General features: G+C 36.6%; 1 protein-coding gene across 6 annotated transcripts in view; it reads right to left on the bottom strand.

Annotated features, from left to right (window-relative positions):
- Positions 1-22,533, bottom strand: part of VPS13B (vacuolar protein sorting 13 homolog B) — a 522,947-nt gene that overhangs the window by 335,554 nt on the left and 164,860 nt on the right. For 5 of the 6 annotated variants that reach the window (XR_014793185.1, XM_084864486.1, XM_084864483.1 and 2 more), the window contains 2 exons: positions 3,423-3,532; positions 1,174-1,321 (listed from right to left, as the gene is read on the bottom strand). Coding sequence is in view for 5 of the 6 variants with exons in the window: in XM_084864486.1 (XP_084720612.1) it covers positions 1,174-1,321; positions 3,423-3,532 (258 nt within the window). In the remaining variant the exon portion in view is untranslated. The remainder of the gene's footprint in view (positions 1-1,173; positions 1,322-3,422; positions 3,533-22,533) is intronic. The other variant, XM_084864484.1, reaches the window with a different exon arrangement.

Below are 22,533 nucleotides of genomic sequence, written 5' to 3'. Positions count from 1 at the left end.
AATATGCAAATTGACCCTAATGGCGGAACAACTGGCAATGACTGGTTGCTGTGATGTGTACTGACCACCAAGAGGTAGACGCTCAATGCAGGAGCTGCCCCCTGGTGGTCAGTGTGCTCCCACAAGGGGCGGTTCACTCAGCCACAAGCCATGCTGATGACTGGGAGCACAGCAGTGGTGGCAGGAGCCTCTCCTGCCATTTCAACAGCACTAAGGATGTCCGACTGCAACTTAGGCCCACTCCCTGGGGAGCGGGCCTAAGCCAGCAGGTGGACATTCCCCGAGGGGTCCTGGACTGCGAGAGGGCACAAGCTAGAGAGAAGGATTCCCCACCTCCCCACCCCCGCCAAGTGCATGAATTTTCATGCACTGGCCTCCAGTATGAAATAAAGCTGAATAGAATATCTAAGAAAAAATCACCTGAAGAGAGAATGGACCATCACATCAACATTAGAAGTTAAAGATAAATATACCAATTAAAATTAAATCAAAGTACTGTGGGATTTATTTGTTGTTGTTGTTTTTTTCACAATGAAGGAAATATAAAAGAAAATGTTTTATGAAAGAAAATTTATGTTTTATATTTGCATGGACAGTCTAGCTCAACAAGTAAGAGGAGGGGGAGGAAAGAAGATTGAGATGCACTGTAATTTGCAAGAATTAACATTAAGAAGGAACATGCTATTGGGAGACAATTCAGCAGGGTCTCTTGTGTTTTTCACATGTCTCAAAAGTAGAGAGAGTGTGTGTCTTTGATCCCAATTGTGTTTTCAAGGATATTTGAACAGCATACAGCCTCAGAAGACAGAAATATTATCTTCTTTCTGAACACTGGACAAGTTTACTTACAGTCTTGCAAGGTTAATATAGTGCCTCCTTCTAGAAAACATAGCAGGCATGATTCTCTACACATATGTTCCCTAAATTGAGGGCTTTTCTCCTGTAATGTATATAAGTATTACACTTGTGGAAAATGGGCTTAGGAGAGGGACACGAGAAAATGTTAACTCAGGTTACTGCTAATTCTGTAAATAATAAAGTCCTTGGTCTCCAGTCCAGGAGTCTCATGTCTCTCTGGTCAACATTCATGAAATGGTGACCCAGATAATTTGATAATTTGCTACTTTAGAGGCTGGGTAAGATAACAGAACCTTTAGCCTTCTTGAAGCATACCTGTTACTGTTTTTGTTTTTATGGGGCTGCTGGCATACTCCGAGGCCTGATATGACTGCTGCTTTGCCAAGGGCGCACTTCCAACAGATGCCTCATCCTCTTTCCTTCTGCTAATTGGCATAACAAGAGGAACAGCAATCACAGGCTGCTGGAGAGAGGCAAATGAAAAACTGAATTACAATTACGTACTAATTCATAAGCAATGAAAGTTTAACAAGGCATTACTGAGGAAAGGCCTTTACAACTTTGGCTGAGATTTATACTTTAAGTCAATTAGTTAATCCAACAACCAATTTCTGTTGCCCTCTCTATTCATGTCTCCCCTCTCCCCCCCCATACACACACACACACACACACACACACACTGAATGATATTGTAAATTACGCCCAGCCGCTGTGGCTCAGTGGTTGAGCATCATCAACCTATGAACCAGGAGGTCACAATTCAATTCTTGGTCAGGGCATATGTCTGAGCTGCAGCTCTATCCCCAGTGAGGGGCATGCAGGAGGCCAATCAGTAATTCTCTCTCATCATTATGTTTCTTTCTCTCTTTCCATCTCCCTTCCTCTCTAAAAATCAATAAAACATATATTTTGAAAATTTATGAATTACAATCCTGTGGGAAATCTTGAAAACAATTATAAGTTTTAGTAAAATGTATTAAGATAACAAAGTAAGAGCAATTCAAAATTAAAAGTAGCTTTGAAAATTAATGTTAGATCATCCCAATAAATTCAATAATTATAAAAATACAAGAAGAAAAGAAAACTAATGTTAGTAGAAAATTAAAAAACTATTTTTAAAAATGATATTTTACAGACAAATTTCTATAAACTGAGGAGGTAAATTTTAAGATGGACAATCCAGTATTTTCTGAGAATTGCTGAAAGTCTATTTAGTCTGACAATGTGATATCCACAGCATATTTAGAAAGCATAGAAAAATATCTACAGTTAGAGAAAGCTGGAAAACATTATGATCCTATATTGAATGCATGAGTGCTGAGCTGAACAATAAAGCAGCTGTTTCATCTTTATTCACTGAAATAAAGTCTGATGTTACCATAGATGACGCCCAATACAATCTTGTCAGATTTTTGGCAAAAAAAAAAAAAAAAAAAAAAAAAAAAAAGCATAGGTATTTTTATGTATGCTACAGGATCAAAGATAGATGTCGAACTGGGTGGAAAACAATAATCAAATGTTGGGTTCTAGCCACAAACTGAGAAGGAAATTGCAGCTTGGGAAACAACAGATGATAACTGAAATACAGCTGTATCAAACGGTGAGTCTAACATTATCCATGGAGTCTAACATTACCCTCAACACCACCACAACCACCTTTCTACAGACCCAACTCATAGGACTTAATATTATCTAGAATATGAATAAATATTTCAATGACAGCATAGGTATGTTACAGAGCTATCCTATATAATAAAAGCCTAATATACTAAATGTCCAGTCAACCAGTCGGCTGTTCAACCAAAGTATAATATGCTAATGATATGCTAAAGCCTATCAACCATTGCTAGGGCATGCATTGACCACCAGGGGGCAGATGCTCCAATCAGTAGCTTAGCTTGCTGTTGGGTCCGGCCAATAGGTACTGAACAAGATGGACCGGACACACTTTGGAACTCTCTCCAGTGGTTCCTCCCCGACTGGCCAACCTCCCCTGTCTCTCCCCAGAGCCGATAGTGCACTGGTGGGGTCCCTCAGCCTAGCCTGTACCCTCTTGCAATCTGGGCCAGGCCGAGGGACCCCACTGGTGCACGGATTCGTACACCAGACCTCTAGTATTATATAATCAATCAAGTTATGAATAAGAGCCCTGTCCGGTTTGGCTCAATGGAAAGAGCGTTGGCCTGTGGACTGAAAGGTCCCAGGTTCCATTCCGGACAAGGAAATATGCCCAGGTTGTGGGCTCGATTCCCAGTGTTGGGCGTGCAGGAAGTAGCCAATCAATGATGCTCTCTGAATCTATGAGGAAAAACAGGACAGTAAAATAGGATGACCTACCTAAACTAGCCTCTGTCATGTATTTGCTTTACAAGCAATTGTACAAGAAAAAACATTTAATTGTCAATGAAACTCTACTTTAAAGTACAGAAATGCTTAAAAGGGGTAGAATGGGAGACAGAAGAATTATGCCACGTCCATAAATGAAATGAATAGAATAAATATATAACTCTAATAAATAATAGGAAAAATATTTATTCATTGAGAAAATTATAAAAATTTCTCACCTGCTGCATATGCCTACTGGTTTGTTTCTGTGGCTGATAAATGAGCCAGGTGTATAAGACTGGATCAATATTAACTGCTAGTCCTTGTACACTACAAAGCAGTACGGCACCTAAAAAGCAAGATGTAAAAATTGTTATAATTCCTCATAAAAAATAATAAGCTTGACATCACTTCACACTGATTAGGATAAATATGATTTAAAAGACAAATAGGAAGTGGTGACAAACTCTCAGACATTGCTGGAGGAAAAGTAAAAATGGTACAAATACTTAGAAAAACATAGTGACATTTTCTCCAAAAGCAGTTACCATATGACACAACAATTCTATTCCTAGATATATACAAAGAGAACTGAAATTGCATGTCCATGCAAAAATGTGTACATAAATACTCATAGCAGCATTATACATAATAGTTTTAAAAAAATGGGAACCACAAGTGTCCATGAATTGTTGAATGGATAAACAAAATGTGGCATAGACATACAATGGAAAAGTATTTATCTATAAAAATGAATGGTGCATGCTCAAATACAGAAAAACCTTAAAAAACCATGAAAGAAGCCAGTCACAGAAAATCACATACTGTATGATCCCCGTTATATGAAATGGCCAGAACTGGCAAATCCTTACAGACAAAAAAAGATTAGTGGATGTCAGAACCAAGGGTAAGGAAGGAGAAATGACTGCTAACAGATACATGGTTTTTCTAGGAGTAATGAAAATGTTCTGGAATGACTACTAGCAAATGGTGATTGTTATACAACCTGGCAAAAACAGGGTGGGGCAAAAGTAGAATTACAGTTGTTTGTGTGGAAAAATAATACAGTAATTAATAAATAATACAAGCATAAACTCTGAGCTTCGTGTACTCACAATTGTAAACCTACTTTTGCCCCACCCTGTATGCTAAGAATCACTACATTATGTGCATCAAGGAATTTTATGGAATGTGAATCATCTCATTAAAAGTGCATTTGTCTTGGACAGGCGCCCTGGCAGCCTAAGAGCAGGTCCAAAAGGGGCCCTAGAAGCTGAGAGGCAGAGCAGAGCTTGGCGTGACCGAGAGGAAAGAGAGAAAGGACAAAGACACTGTGAAACGGCTGGTGACCAGGGGAAGGAGCAAAAAGAACAGACGGAGAAGTGGCGTGGCCTGGCCCAGGCAGACTGTGAGAAGGCGCAGAGGAGGCAGCAGATGGAAGTGACTCTGAAGGAAAGCCTCCAGAACCCACAGGCAAAGAGGGGGGCATTCACCAGACACCGGAGGCACTCAGGGAGCACTGTGACATCCCCCGAGTCAGCAGGACGAAGCCCGCAGCCCCCACCCAACCTCCACCCCCTGCCGCCCTCTTCGGCTCGGTATGGAGTACACTGAGGGAAACGAAAGGCCAAGTTTGGGTTTTGTTTGGTGTTTTTGGTATTTTCTAGAAACATTGTTTACCACCACCACTCCTTGTACCTTCTGTGGAGCCAGTGCTTCTCAGGAGGGCGCCCTCATTCTGGAACTTGGTTAGAGTAAGGCCATGCTTTTATTCTATGTTCTCAGTAGCACTGAAGATGAACCTTCTCCATTTGGACTGGAAATTAATGAGAATTCCCCCGGAGGCTAAGGTTACTTCTGTGTGAGTGCCATGTGAGTGTCTGTACACTCCAGGCGCATCTAACTCATGATGACAGCCGCTAGCTCTGCCTGGAGGAAACTGCCCTGAGGGGAGGAGAGGCTGCAAGTGCAGCCACCTGGCCAGAGAGAAAAGCCGCCAAGGCAAGGATGGGATGAAGGCCTTGCCCCTTTCTGAGCTGAGCTGGTGGCTGGCATGCAGCCTGTTCACCCAGTATCCCACTCCGGACAAGTCAAGTGGGCATTGCCATGGAAGGCATTGCCAGTCTAGCACTGTGTTCTCTGTAATGGCACCCAGACACTGCCTGCCTCCAGAGCGTCACCCCTGGGCTCCCGGCAGCCCGCTATGTGTGTTCAGAGTTGGCACAGACACGGAACCTGTTTGGCATTCCTGGCCTAGGGACACCTCAGGGTGATGGGACCCGGGCAGAACCCCAGCGCAGACAGACGTGTGTGCAGTCTGAGGGGAGGCCCAGGTCCCAGTGCTGGAGAGCCAGGGTCTTTGAGGCCCTGCGTGTCCCCACCCATCAGACTGCATATGCTCTTTTGACAGAAATCTGGGAGGGCAGTGAGGGGGAAATTCAGAAGAGAAAAAATCTAAGTGTTGGGTTCGCAGCTGTCATATGTGAATTGCAGAAAAAAACAAAACCAGTTACTAAATTTTAAAAAGTGCCTTTGTCTTTATATACTTTATGTACTTATATACATGCATATAAGTACAACCAATGGACACAAAACTCTGGGGAGGGAGGGTAGGCATGGGAGGGAGGAGCAATGTCAAAATACGTACACAGATAATAATTTAATAAAAAAAAAATAAGCACAATATTTTTAGGCAAACACTAATTTCTATATTGGCCATGAGAATGGAATATTATCTCCTTTTTTTGTTTATCTTACAAAACTAATTCGGGATGTGAAAGGAAGCATAATCGTGATCACTTCATAAATCATTGTAAATTACAGCTTTAACTCTTCAGAAGCGGAGAGAGGGAGCTGCCCGGATGAAATGCAGGCTAGCATTCTGACGTAACACACAGGCTGAGGTGCAACAAGTTGTAATTCAATCCTACCAACTAAACATTTTTATCCCTCGCTGATAAAAATTACTCCGATAGAACTTAAGGCAGAATATTGCATTTTTTGATTTATGTACTAGCTATATAGATTTATAAAATGAGGTTTTGCATTTCTACATATTTTTTTATAAAAATATTAGCTCCACAAGGATGTATAAAATAAGAAAGAAGACGTATTTGTCAGTTTTGCCCTGAACTTTACCTCCAGCATCTAGAAAAGTACCTGCCACAAGGTAGAGGCTGGAAAAAAAAAAAAAAAAAGTCAGAATAAATAGTAGGTAGGTTCTCAGATTAGCTGGGAAAAGCCCATTTGTTCTAAAATATTGCAGATTATTTGAACAATCAGTGTTAGTAAGTTAGTATCAATACTGAGTCCTATGAGAAATTAAGCACACGGAGCAGGAAATAGGATGGAGGACAGGGAGCAAAAGAGAAATTACCCCTTTTCAAAGCTTTGCACAGAATATGAAAATTTCAAAATTTGCCATGTATACTCCTGTTCCACTTTACAGTGATACTTCTCCAAGGGCCCAGAATCAGTACAGATTCCTGAACAGCATGCTGAGACAACACAAGCAAGTCCGCCACCCATGTGCCAATGCACGTGCCGATAAGTAACGGTTCACTCAAATACATGTCGGGAAAAAATGATGGGAGAAGCAAATTGCAAGGTGATTGCAAAAGGGGACCCAGAGATGAAGTCAATTGAAAAATACAATTTAATATACTTTTTTCTGTAATTGAATGCAAATTCTTCATGAGGACCTAAATTCTTCTATTTCTCAAATATCAGCAGTATACATAACAAGGTTTAAAAATTCTATTTTATGTCAAGGGGAAATGAAACAGGACTTTCCCAAAGTGATATCCAGTGTTCAAACAATTCTAGCCACTTAACTACACCTGAGGCTGTCATCCCCATGTAGTAAAAAAAAAACAAAACACACAGTATTATGGTATGCAGCGAGAGTTCTTTTGAATACTGTCTTTGTTTTACAACAACTCATTTTCTCAAAAAAATATTATTAGGTGAGAAAAAGAATTCACATCCAGCTGAAACCGGTTTGGCTCAGTGGTAGAGAGTCGGTCTGCAGACTGAAAGGTTCCAGGTTCGATTCCGGTCAAGGGCATGTACATTGGTTGCGGGCACATCCCCTGTAGGGGGTGTGCAAGAGGCTGCTGGTCGATGTTTCTCTCTCATCGCCGTTTCTAGCTCTCTATCTCTCTCCCTTCCTCTCTGTAAAAAATCAATAAAAAATATTAAAAAGAAAAAAAAAAAAAAAGAATTCACATCCAAATCTGAAAACTAAAAAATCCTGTACAAACAAATCAATATATAAAGACAGTCTTCAGGTTGCATCAGACTTCACGTAAGTCTTTCATGGTCGCCATCTCCCATTTATTTATAAAAAAAAAAAAAATGTTCCGTCATTTCAACGTATGTACATATGTGCTTTATGGGGGTTTTTTGGTGTTTGTTTTTTAATTTATTTACCACAAGTAAAGGTTAGGAATTGTTATCTTTCTTTTAATTTTTTATTTTAATTTTATTTTTTTACTGTTTCACTTCATTACTGCTGTGTACGTGCTCCATGTGAGTGACTTAGGTGCTTACGTAGGTGGGTCCCGACTTACTGCGAAAGTCACATTTCATCGCGCAGTAGGAAGGGATCTCCCATGTAACCCGAGGACCTACTGTATTTAAAAGTAGTCAAGCTGCTAAAGACAAAGGTAAATGAAGAAATTACAGACATTCTCCATATTAGACAAGTTGTTTTAAAAGTCTTTTCAGATATGCCAGAAATTAAATGTGCCGAGTAAATTTTTAAAAATGTTCTCAAAATATTATTTGCACATCTTTTCAATTAAAATGTTAGAGAAAGGAGAAGAAAAACAAATGTGAAAATATTTTCACAAAAAAATTTAATCTTGAAAGTCTCATTTACTTTATTATAATGAACACTTAAAATACTTCACCAGCAAATGTGCATATAAGTTATATGATTACATTATACCAAAAAATGCCCAAATGACTCAGCCAAGCTTGAACTTCATGAATGTTATATAGGTGATAAAACAGAATCATCTATTAGTTTAACATTAACTTAGTTGAAATTATATTTAGAGGTAATGTTCTGTTAAATCTAAAGAGATATTTTCATATTATACTCAATTTACAAGACACAGCCATTAAAAATAACACAAAAGCTCTAATATATAAGTGTGCAGACAATTAGTCTGATACTGAGTTGACTCAGAACAGATCCCCATAAATCACTGAAATTTGGCAATATATTACTTCTGTTTAATTTTAGCCTGGGAGACAACTAATGAGAAAAGTGTGCTTTACTTCTCTGCTCACTGCCAAAATGGTTCACTTATCCACATTCCACTCAGGCCTCACCAATTAGTTAAACCAAGGCACCATAGCCATTTTTAGTTACATCCTAGAAGCAAAAAAATGAGAACTAAACTAAGGGACAGAGACCAAAGTTTGCAGAGCATTAAAATTACACATACATTCTTCTTGTCAGCTACAGAAACCTTAACAACCAATGATACTGTCTTATAATATGCAACTAATAAATGGTAAAAAGTACCTGGCATTTATCTTGAACAAATGAATGAGACATAAAAAACACAGACAATAATATACATCTAAGTTTAAAACTTACTATTTTTCTATTATGCTACTACAGCAAAGTAAGAACTTTTTTAGATTTGTATAGCTCTTAAGAAAGCAGTTGCTAATCTTACTTCTAAGAATAATTTCAAGAATTCTGGCTAAACAGTTCAGTAAACAAAAAAGGAAGGATCAATACTTCATAAACAAAGGTGGGTAATAAAGTCAAGATGAGTAATCACAGTCTAGGAAGTGACAGAGCAGGTTGAGCTACTGATTACTAGCAACTTTATCCAAGGTAATTGTCAAATTTAATGTAAATGAAACAAGAATTTTAGGTATGTGCGTATGGTCATGTTGCTTACTAACAATTAATTTCCCTTCCCTTAGACCACAGAGAATCATAAGAGAACTCTATTCTATCATAACAATAACAATCACCCATACAACCTATCAAAGCTTTTCAACATTCATCAGACAGCAGTTCCAAAGAAAACTAATGAACAAAAACTGTAAAAGTGAAAGGCCCCGTATAAGAGAAAGCGAATAAATAGCTTTCATTCTTGGTACAGCAGCAGGAAGAGAAAGTTGACAAGAAGAAAACAACTGAACTTTTAACAAATATTTAAATGTTGGGGGCTGGCATGACAGTTTCGGACCTCTGAGAATCCTAGACAGAGGGAATCCACCCGCCAGCCATCACTTTTCAACAAGCCTCCAGCAAACACTCTTAAGACTGATGGGTGGGACGAGACTAAAGATGAGAAAGGTCCCACCAAGATGTGGTCTGTGGAGCTTAATAAAGTCTGAGGGCAAAGAGCTAAAAGAAATCCCACAGGCACTCTGAACTTTTCGGTGGGCATCAAGCAGGCAATCTATGACTAGGAGAAGAGAAGAGGCACTAAAAGAGGTCCCATGTAAGAACAGGTGAACATGGCTTGCTGAAGTCTGTGGGGTAGGTCAGGAGAACTGAGGGGAAATCGCAAACCATACCAAAGAAATATTCTGATCCTGCTCTCAAACAAAACAAACTCTGCAGTAAACATAAGTACAGCAAGAACTGGACACAGCTCAACTACAGGGCAGAAAGCAAAGCCCAGAACCAATGCAAGCACTCCATTAACATGACAGAAAGAGGCTTGTCTTTTGGGAGGGCATAAACTTATTTAACTAAATTCTCTTATTCCTTTTACACATAATGTTTGCCATTCAATTTTCAAAAATGATGAAACACACAGAACCACGAGAAGAAATGACTCATTAACAAAAGCAAGAACAGTCACAAGCGCTAGTCCCAAAGGTAGGGGGTGTGCAGATACCAGAATTACCAAACAGGGACCTAAAACAAGTATGGTCCTTTCAGAACACAGTGAAAACATGCATGAGCTGAAGGGTAATTGCAGCAGACAGATTAAAAAATAGTAAAAAGCGCCAAGTGGAAATATTAGTATTTTTAAAATATAATATCAGAGGTGAAGAATTATTTCAAAAATTCTTTTCAAAACTGAAGAATAGTATCAACTGACAGATCAAAAAAGCTTAGCAAACCCCAATAATAAATAAAAGAAATACCAGATCTATACACATAACGATCAAACTGCAAAAAATCAAAAGGAAAATATTTTAAATCACCCCAAGAAAAAAAGACAATACATATAAGGTTACCATGGGAAGGATAATGTGTCATGAAAAACAATAGTGGCTAGAAGGTAACGGAATGATATTTTTAAAGTGCTGAAAGAAGAAAAGACAACCTAGATTTCTATATCCATTGAAAGTATTCTTTAAGACAAAAAAAAAGGGGGGGGGGGGGCTTCTGTTGTGAGTGGCACAGGTAGAGCAGCTTGATTGCTCTACATGCAGAATCCACATCAAGAGATTTGGGAAGCATAATTTTTGGTATTAGGGCAGCTGGTGATCGTTGGTTCTGGTGCCCAAAAAGAAAAAATTAACACAAAATAAAAACAAAACAATCAGTCTCCAAAGACTTGCACTACTAGAAATGATTAGGAAAGTGCTAGGTTGAAAGAAAATTATACCACATAGAAGCTCCATTCTGGAAAAGGAATGAAGGGTACTAGAAAGAGTAAATACGTTGGTATATAAAGAGAACATCTTAAAAATATTATATCTATATATCTATAGGTAGATATAGATATATAGATATGTATACAGTTGCTATTTTACACACATAGACCTCTTTAAGTCTCTTTAAAAACACTCTTGACTTTTTAAGGTAGAAGTAGTAACAATGCAATGTGGAGTTCAGACAGCACACAGAAGTAATACATATATCCATTGAGCACAAAGAACAGGTGGTAACTGGAAGTAAAATTATATAACAGGGCATTTATTTTATTTTTCAGCTTATCGTAGACTCCCTCGCTGTCCTCTGATTTGCCAATGATCCTTTCAAGCCCAATTCAAACCATATTAAAATATTTAATAAATATCTATTTATGTACATGTGTACTTCTTTCTATCCATCTAACTTCTCTGCACACCCCTGATTCAAATTAGCCATGAAGAAACTACGGAATGTGTGAAATAGTGACACATCCTACTGCTTTACAATATTCAGCACCAATCTGTGCTCCTGGCCATGAATTCAAAGGGAATCCACTCATCCGGGTTGCATGTTTTTCTCCAGTCCAGTTCAGGAACAGAGAAAGCAGAAGAATTTGATTTTTATCAAGATTGTGTTTTGTTTCTTTTATTTTTCCAGCTGTTGTTTTCCATTTTTCTCCCCAGTACAAATTCAAGTTAATAATTGGTCTCCTATCTGATGACTCGTGTGTCTTATTCTCAATTGGCACAGATACACAAATGAGATTTAATGGTAACCTCAGTCCAGAAGAATCAGTAATTAATAATTTGTAGTTTTTCTAAGGTTTGTTCTCCAACTTTATGTTCTTAATGACATAAAATACTGAAACCATAAAGGTAATTATAGACAGCTTTGACAATAAAAAGCTTAGAACTTCTAGATGATAAAAAGATAACATAAAAAAAAATAAAGGCAAAAGGTAAACTAGGAGAAAATATTAGAAAATACATAATAGCCAAAACAGGTTTGGCTCAGTGGTAGAGCGTCAGTCTGTGGACTGAAAGGTCCCAGGTTCGATTCCGGTTAAGGGCATGTACATTGGTTGCGGGCACATCCCCGGTAGGGGGCGTGCAAGAGGCAGCTGGTCAATGTTTCTCTCCCATCGATGTTTCTAGCTTTCTCTCTCCCTTCCTCCTCTCTGTAAAATATCAATAAAATATATTTTGTAAAAAAAGAAAATACATAATAAAGATAATATTCACAACAAAGGAAGACCTTCTAAAAATTACTAAGAAAAACATATATATATAACCAAACAGAAAAATGGACCAAGAATATTAATAAACAAATCACAAAATAAATAGAACTGGCCTTCACTAGCAGTTAAAAAAAAAACACCTCAAGGTTAAACAATAAGAAGGTTAAACCACCTTCTAGCCACTATTGTTTCTCATGACACGTTTTCCTTCCCATGGTAACCTTTTTCAATGACAGATTAGCACAAGTTTAAATGAATGAAATTCTATTACTGATAAAGTTCTGAAGGATGAAGCACACTCAAGTTCTGCTAAAAGAAATGGGAATTGGTAAAGGCCACTTGGGAATTAACTACAAAATTTTAAATGTACATACTCATTGATCCAGCTATTTTAGTTCTTGGAATCCTATAATAATACCTTAGATATTATATAAGCACAAAGATGCTCATCTGTAGCTTTACAGTAACAAAAATATGTGAGTAACTTCAATATCCACAGTCAAATTATGGTAATTTTTTATGGGAACACCATTCAGCCAGCTATTAAATGATAAGGCATGGATATATGTAATGACACAAAAATAAATGCAGAATAGTACATTTATAGTGAAAAAGAAGTGCAAACACAAGAGTATTTCACAGAAATTTCAGGTATTACATATATATATGTGTGTGTGTGTATATTTAAAAAAGATATGCTTATATATAAATATACATACATATTTAAAGATAAAATAGCGATATGTATGTGCGTGAGTACAAATAGGCTATACTATAGAAAATATGAACTATAATAAGTGTGCAAACCATACTGTATACAAACCAAGATAGAACAGTCATACTGATTCATAATTTAAATATATTATTATATTACTTACACTCTAAACTACATCTAAACCCAGGAACTTCATCACCATTTTTATGATCAATTTTGAATTTCAATGAAACCTTTGATTCATGGAAGAAACAATGCAAAACCTTGATTCACTACAAGTAAAACAATTCAGAAAATTACCAGATCTCATAAAAGTCTCTCTTTGATTTAATCTTCAACTTGTCTCCTTTGTTTATTCAGGATTTTTAATATTCAGAATCCCTATCCCACACTGCACCAAATTAGTATGAGTGAAACTAGGATCCACTAGCTAAAAATTAAGTTTCAAAATCAATTCTTCAATTTAATCTAAATTTAGTTATGTATGACTGAATAACATCAAAATATAGATTATAAATAAATCATTATAAAATTTATTCCCAATTGATTCATTCACCTCAGTAAAATATTTCCGATTGCCCAATATTATGGTTTTAATTTCAATTACTTCTTCATCTCTTTCATAAATAAGTCCAAAACTCCAAAATATATCTTAATTGCATTAGCATATACTAAATAACTTAGGCTATAAAAACTGTCCATGACACTGTAAATAATATGATAGGATTCACCTTTGAATTATGCATATATATGAATTTATATACAATAACTTGAAATAATACAGTATTTAGATGGGATTAATTTAAAGCCAATATTGATAATCTCTGTTTTGAAATTCAAAATAATTTTTAATATTAAATGTATTTTATTATATTTAATTATTAAGTATATAAGTATATACCGGTATTCAGTTATTAAGTATATGTTTTATTTATTTATTTGTAAAATATTTATTGTTGAAAGTATTGCATATATCTCCTTCTTTCCCCATTGACCCCTTCCAGCCCATTCCCACACCCTGCCCCAGGCTTTCAGCACCCTATTGTCTGTGTCCATTGTCCTTTGAGACAGCATGGAGGGACCTGGAGAGTATTATGCTAAGCAAAATAAGCCAGTCAGAGAAAGACAAGTATCACATGATCTCACTCATATGTGGAACCTAATGAGCAAAATAAACTGATGAACAAAACAGAGCCAGAGACATAAAAGCATGGAAAAGACTGTGGAATCTCAAAGGGAAGGCAAGAGTGGGTGGATGGGTGGGAAGGGATTAACCAAAGAACTTATATGCATACTAAAGGCTGGATGCATGAAATTCATACAAGGGGCTTGGCCCTCACAGCCCTGGCTTCATCCAGAAGGTCGTCCAGAAGGACATATGGAAAACGTCCAGAAGGACATATGGAAAACGTCCAGAAGGTGGTTCGGCTATCTGGTTTAATTGGTATATTATGCTTATATTATTATAGATATGCATAACCTGATATAGTCTTTTAATTTTAACTATATGAAGTTATTTACATCTGGCTTAAATTTTAAGCACAGAGTGAAGGATCATATGCATGTATTTCCTTTTATAGATTGTAATAAACTTAAAAATGATTTTAATATAATGATTCTTTTGCTGTTGTTAATCCTCACTTGAGGATATTTTCCCATTAGTTTTTAGAGAGAGGGGGGAAAGAGGAATGGGAGAGAGAGAGAAGGAGAGAAACATCCCTGTGAGACACATCAATTGGTTGCCTCCTTCACGCACCCAGATAAGGGCCAGGGACTGAACCTACAACCCAAGTACGTACCTTTGCCCTGGAATCAAACCCGAGACTCTTTTCTTTTATCGTTTAAAGTTTTACATATGTCTCCTTTTCCCCCAATTGACCCACAATCCCCTCCCCCTAGCCATCCCCACCCCGGGCAAGCTGCCACCACCTCAGCCAAGACTCTTTAACCGATGAGTCAAACCAGTTAGGTCACTATAATGATTCTTAAAATTAACTAGATTAAGAATCTTCAGTCACCCACAGTAAATATTACGTAGTTTTTAAATTCTATGGACCAGTCAAGGTTGGAAAAGATCCTTTCAGAATCATGATAATATTCACAGACTAACTGGGAGGCAGAGTACACATTTTGATTTAAAAATCCTAGAATACTAAAATTTTTATTAATAATAATAAATCTTAACTTGGAAATTAAAAGCAAAGCTCTTTTGATCAAGACCAGACAAGCATGTATTTTTTGATAGTTAACATCATTAGTTCTCATTTCATCTAGGATCTCGTGCAATAAATCAGAGGATAGATTTCTAGCATTCCTAAGTAAGGATACTGCCATCCATCAGTCATCCTCTACAGCCAAGTAATCTCTTTCAATTTTTCTGAAATTAAGGCAGCTGTTTTTATACAAGAACTCTTAGATCACCATTTCCAGACATAAACAAAAATGCTTAGAAAATTGCTCTCCTGCAAGTACCAAACCAACAAAACAAAACAAAAACCAATATATATGTTTTTCACTAAGTAACCTGAAACTAAAATGATTTCTTCTCCTAATTTGGATTGCCTTTTGAGAAAAAAGCTCAAGATTGAGAGACAAAAAACAAATCTGCATATTTACTTTAGCCAACCTATCATTTTCCAAAAATACTTACTAGAGCACTTTAATAATTACCTAGATTCTTATTCTATTTACACCACATAGAACACCGTAAAGAATAGCAGGTCTCTGAAACATGCAAAAGCTTTATTCTACCAGACTCAGTTTTCATATCTTTCCTCTGTAACATGGGTATAAAACACTATAAGATACATGTAAAACTGAAAAGCAGGCAACAGTAAACCTTACACAGAGCTCCCAAGGTTACAAAGCTTATATGTATGTTAGGATGAGTTGATAAAGTAGAGGGTTTAAAATTCAAAGAGTTCCAATATTAAATCAAATTCATACACTTAAAGGAGTGAGTTATTACCATTCCTGGAATAAATATATATTCTTCTGGAATATATAATATTAACATGGAACAAGTATATAAAACAAAAATAATTAATAAATAATTGCTATAGTTATTAAAACCAATCACCATTATGAAGCACATTAATTCCATACTATCTTATTACTTTAAAAATAATGGAGTTTATGCCTTGGTTGGTTGCTCAGTGTTTAGAGTATTGTCCCATAGTCCAAGTGGTCTCAGATTCAAATTCCAGTCAAGGGCACATACAAATTCCAGTCAAGGTTCCCCAGTCCTGGTAGGGGTGCATGAGAGGCAACCAATCTATGTGTCTCTCTCACATGGATCTCTCTTGCTCTCTCTCCCGCTCTCTCTCTTTCTCTGTCTCCCCTCACTCTCCCCCACTTCCACTAAAAAAATAATGGAGCTTTGGCAAGGTGTCTATTCAGGTCCTTTGCCTATTTTTTAATTGGATTGTCTGTCTTCCTAATGTTGAACTGTGCAAGTTCTTAATATATTTGGGGAATTAATCCCTTATCAGATGTTATCACTGCTAAATATGTTCTCCCATATAGTGAGCTCTCTTTTCAAACCATCCTATCTAATAATGAGGGAATATGCTAATTGACCATCACTGTATCACAAAGATGGCGGCATCCACAGCTGAGGCCAAGTTCCCATAAGGAGCTTTACGGAGTAATCATCAGGGACCTGAGACTACACCCTACCCCCCCACACCTGGTAGGGCTTGAAAAGGGAATTCAGGCCAGGCCCCCCACCCTGGCATCAGGCTGGGGGACCTCAGGCCGCACCCCCACCACAATGCCAGGCCAGGAGACCTCAGGCATGCCCCCCAGCCTGGCACAGGGCCAGGAGACTTGAGGCTATGCCCCCTGCCCCTGGCAGGGCTTGACAAGGGTGGGACTGGCCAGGTTTGGATCTAGCCCAATTGGGGGGGGGGGGGGGTGGCCGGGTCTGGGTCTCATTCGATTTTGAGGTGCATGTGGGTGGGCAGGGACTTGACTCTAGGTCCCATGGTGAGCCCCAGACTCTGACAAGAGAAAGGTTTTCATATAAATTTTAGTAATTTTCTTTCATCTCTGACACTTTTATTACAGAGAAAGGGCAAATAGCAATATTAAGTTATTTCCTATAATTAATCCTCTTTTAATGTGCATGAATTTCGTGCACCGGGACACTACTAAAAGGATGGTTTCCTTTGCTGTGAAGAAGCTTTTTAGCCTGATGTAGTCCCATTTGTTTATCTTTTCCTGAGTTTCCCTTGCCCTCAAAGACATTATTGGCAAAAATATTGTCTGAGATTTTACTGCCTATGTTTTCTCAGATTTTTATGGTTTCATGATTTACATTTAACTCTTTTATCTATTTTTAATTCATTCTTGTGTAAAGTGTAAGTTGGTGGTCTGCTTTTATTTTTTCACATGTGCCTCTAATTTTCCCAGCACTATTTATCGAAGAGACTGATTTTATTCCATTGAATACAAAGGACCTGAATAGACACTTCTCCAGAGAGGACATACTTATGGACAGGAAGATGCTCCAACCAACCAAGGCCAACAGATATGAAAACACCCAAGGTCACTAAATCATCAGAGAGATGTAAATAATATGAAATATTTGAAATAATCTAGATCTCCAAAAAATGAGGACTGGTTAAGAAAGTGTTGATGTGTAAAAGTGACAAAATATTTTAATCTTTAGAATGGTGTTATGAAGATTCTGGTAATGGGAAAATTCTTATACCATAAACAGATTTTCTAAATATAATTTAATATAAGATAAAATAAATACCAGGGGGGAAAACTAGAAGAATATATGTTTAAAAAAATTTAAGTGGTATGTTTTGGGTGATGGGTTAATCTTTTATATACTTTACAGGTTTTTTAACTTTCTAAATTATACTGGATGAAAACATAATTACTTTTATAATAAAAAACTAAGAAACAACATATGTAAATATATAAAGATGCACTGTGTTTAGGTGATAAATCAGGTTATGTTATTCCTCTGCTTAAATATTGCCTACCCAACCTACTTCACATTACATCTAAACTTCTTCCCAGTCCATAAAGCCATGCCCCATTTGACTCCCACCTCTCTTTGCCATCTCCCTGCCAGCACTCTCTCCCAGTGATTATACTCCAACTATCCCTGAACACCTCCGATTCTTTGCTGTCCCTTCAGTCACCTATCTGTCATCCACACAGAGGCCTGTCTCTGACTACCCTGTCAAACCATACTTTTCTACTATACTTTTTATCACAGTATTGTTGTCTCTTACTATTTAACATTATGATTGCATAATCTTTTATTTACTTAATATTTACTCCTCAGATGGAACCATCTCTACTGTATATATGTATACAAAATGCCAAGTACAGTGTTTGACACATGGAAAACAATGTAGTGAATGAATATATGACTAAATGATTGCATTTCTCTTTTATCTTTTAAGCACTTATTATAAAGTACACCTTCAATTCATACAAAAGCAATTATTTGAAAATGTGCTCTAAGTCAAAGAATACTTCAAATACTACTCAATACAAGATACATTTTTGCCCAGCTGGCATGGCTCAGTGGTTGAGCATCGACCTATGAACCAGGAGGTCACTGTTCGATTTTCAGTCAGGGTACATGCCCAGGTTGTGGGCTTGATCCCCAGTCGGGACATATAGGAGGCAGCTGATCAATGTTTCTCTCTCACCATTGATGTTTCTATCTCTCTCTCCTTCTTCCTTCCTCTCTGAAATCATTTTTAAAATACATATATTTTTTAAAGATGCATTTTAATTATTGATAACAAATAGATCCATTTCCTGACCTGATTTCCAATATTCTAATTTGACACTACCTCATGTATGCTGTTTGTTATGTCTTTTATCTGATCATGTAATATAGGATAATTAGTGATAATTGTATAGTCAACAACAAAAAAAGTAGGAAGAAAAAAGTAATTTTAGTTAATATGGACATTTTGCTATAGATGAAACATCTAATATTTAAGGACTTAAACCCCAGTTATTTCAACACATATGTCTACATTGTAGCAAAATAAAGCTGGTCTCTAATAACAAGTATATTTTCTAAAGATTTAATTTGCACAGTCTATATACACATTTTCTTTAATATCTTATCATGAGCCTATCTGTGTGTGTGTGTGTGTGTGTGTGTGTGTGTGTGTGTGTGAGCGAACATACATATATAGAATCTTTCCCTGATCCACTTGAGAATACATTTGGATACATCTTTTACCTCATATGTCAGTGTGTATTTCCTAAGAACAAATACATGTTCTTACATGAATATTGTGTTTTTGAGCAAATGTGAATTTTTTTAATCTTTCCTAACATTGAAAACTAAAATAGAAGGTGTGTCTCACAAAGTCTTTTAATATTCCTGGAAAGAAGAGTTATTTCCATTACAAATAAAAAGAAAACGCAACATCACTAAAAATGAAGAAAAGTATTGCTCGGTCCATTTCTTTTAAAACATGTGATTCTCATTACTGAGAATTTTTCAGTCCTTGCCAGTAATCACATAAGAGATTCAAATTAATTTAGAAAGTTCTTCACTCCCAGATGAATAATAATCAATGTTTACAACCCTTGACAAAGTAAACCAATTGATTACACATCCACCCTCCCAAAGGCCAGAGCCGGCCAAGTCCAGGCAATAAACCGCCAAAGCACAAATGCTTACCCTCCAGGATGGTGACGGAACATGGAAGGATAACAGAAATTATTCACAGGAATCTCAGCAGAGTTCATCTGAATGTGGCATACACTAAGCCTCATTCTCTCCATTTTAAAGATGAAAGGGTGAAGGGGCCGAATAGATGGTGTCAGAGATGATTGGACTTTGAGTGGTGGGCACACAATGCAATATAAAGATCATATATCACACAAATGTATACCTGAAACCATAGGCTCCTATTAAGCAATGTTACCTCAATAAATTTAATTTTAAAAAAAAAAAAAGATGAAAGAGTTTTGCCTCAGGACAAGATAAAGTACTAGGACCAGATTTCCCTTTCCCATGTGAAACAACCAAAATATTGAGGGAATATAGGAAACTGATGTATACCAGACACTGGAAATCAGGCAACAAAGCACTGCAGATCCCGAAATTTGAAAAACAAATGAGGTGTGCCTACAATTGTCCCAACTTCCTGCCTTGAGAGAACTTCCAGGATACAGTGCAGAGAGAGGAACCGAGTAAAACCCAGCACTCCCAAGTAGAGGAGACAGAGCTTAGAGAACAAGGAAACCAGAATAGCTAGAATTCTCAGGAAAGAGTACCAAAAAGATGAGAACTGCAAAGAGAGAGAACACCACAGATCTTTAAAGGGTCTTGTCAAGTAATCAACAGAGGGAAGAGGAATGAATATACAAATGGCCAATAGACACATGAAAAGCTGCTCAACATCATTAATCACTAGGAACATACAAATCAAAACCAGAAAGAAGTTCTAATTCATACCCATTAGGGTGGCTACTTTCAGGAAGGGGGGGGGGGGGGGGGAGGGAGATAAAAAGAGAACATAACAAAAGTTGGCAAGCATGAAGGAAAAATAGGAACCCTAGTACACTGCTATTAGAAGTACAAAATAGTTCACCTGCTGTGGCAACAGTCTGGACCTTACTAAAAGCCTAAATTTAAAATGTGTTATAATTTATGTTTCCTGAAAGCAAATTATTTCCATTGTGACTGGTAAACAGAACAATGATATCTGTCGATATACAACCAAAAGTCTGCTTTATGGTGTGCCGGCTCAGATGCAGTTTCCTGGGCACATTTTGAAACTATCTGCTTCCTCACAACTAAAGAGAGAGAGCTGGCAACATATGATGATCTCAAGGGAAAGGCTGAAAAACCCATAGAATAACTTTGCTTTCATTCAAGTAGTTAGTCACTAGCTCCAAGGCTTCATGAATCACTACTCCTTCCACATGTTAAGCTAAGTGAAGAAGACCAGAGTGCAGAAGATGCTAAGACATACACCTATGTTTTAAAAAAAAAATAATGAAAAAGTCTATACATAGGTTCATTTATTTTCATGTTGATAAAACCAATGATGAAAGCAAATTTATCAAAGACTTACATCTCAAAAAAATCATGAGCTGTCCTGACAGGCTGATTTAAGGCTGTCCTGACAGGCTGATTACAACTGTCAGAGATTTAACTGTGCTAGCATTTTTACTAAAACTGCTGTAGTTTTCTTAATATTCTGATTACAAAGTTCCATTTGCCTTGAGTAACTGCTTCTCTTGTCCCTTAATTTTATGTGTCATATTCAAGAATGCATTTTCAGGAATGCATGCATGGCATTATGAGAGAAATGCTTGTATTGCAGAATGCTTTCACAATCAAACAATCAATCTCTCTCTCTCTCTCTCTCTCTCTCTCTCTCTCTCTCTCTCCTCTCTCCTTTTTCCTCTCTCCTCTCTCCCTCTCTCAAATCAATAAAAGCATGTAAAAATGTTATGGTATAAAATAACATTGATTCTTAAAAGCAACATTTTCATAAAAGTCAGAATATTAATTTTCTACCTAGGTTTTATTTTATATTTTGAATAATTGGTTCCTTAATGTTATTTTTCATTAGCATATTTTAGTTTTTTTTATATTTGGCTTAAAATCAAAATATATGTTATATTCAGGATTATAGGTTCTATGTAATTTCTATAAAAATTCATGTTGTAGATGGACCAAATATAGACTATAGGAAGCACAATAATGTGGGTAGCATAATGAATAAATTTTGTTTTTAGATAATAAAGCAAAGTATATTACATATGCTGAGTCTACATGTAATTTAAAAATGTAAATTTACTTTGCAAAATTACATTAAAAATTGACTGTATTGCTCAACCAATAATATTTGCAAGAAAATTAAAGAAAAATGTTAGTGTAGACTTAAATAAAATATGTCTAATTCAATACATAGATTAACAACATAGCAATAGGCAGTTTGCTCATTCTAATTGAAAAGTATGGCATCTAAATTATGAATCAACATACAGCCAAAGCATGCATTATTAGTACTTCATTACAAAGGAAAACTTTTTCTTTCAAAACATTGTGTTGTAAACTTGATATTGTATCTAAGACAATGGTGACTTCTTAATTAATGTAACATTGTATTGTTTCCTTTTTATTGAATACTAACTTCAAATTAGGACATTTTAAAAACTGTATCAACTTCATTTCATGAAACACAGGACTTATTAACATTTTAAAACAGGAAGGGCATAATTTGAGAATAATACATTTTGTTTTCTAATTATAATTTTTATGGATTTCTTCCTATAATTGTGAATCAGTGACAGAAATGTGTTCTCTTATCATAGTAGTATAAAACCAGAAATCAATCTCAAGAAAAAAAACTAAAAAACACACAAAGACATGGAGGCTAAATATCATGTTATTAAACAATTGATGGGTTAATAATGAGATTTAAAAAATTAAGTTACCTTGAATCAAATGAAAATGAGAGCACAACAACCCAAAATCTATGGGACACAGTGAAAGCATCCTTAAGAGGGAAATTCATAGCATTACACACCTAATTACTTTTGTGCATGCGCGCGCGCCACACACACACACACACACACACACACACACACACACACGCATATATGTGGATACATATATTAAAGTTTATAAATAATTCAAAGTTAATCCTGAGTATTTAAATGAGAATTTCAGTTAAACTTTTTTAGATACTCTTGTGTATGGAATCAAACAAACATGGTGAAAGAATGATGAGGAGAGAGAGAGAAAGAGAGAGAGGGAGG

This window comes from Pipistrellus hanaki (assembly GCF_964339955.1).
Source record: "Pipistrellus hanaki genome assembly, chromosome: 17".
Lineage (NCBI taxonomy): Eukaryota > Metazoa > Chordata > Mammalia > Chiroptera > Vespertilionidae > Pipistrellus > Pipistrellus hanaki.
Note: the sequence above shows the minus strand (reverse complement) of the source record. Positions and strands in the feature narration are given on the sequence as shown.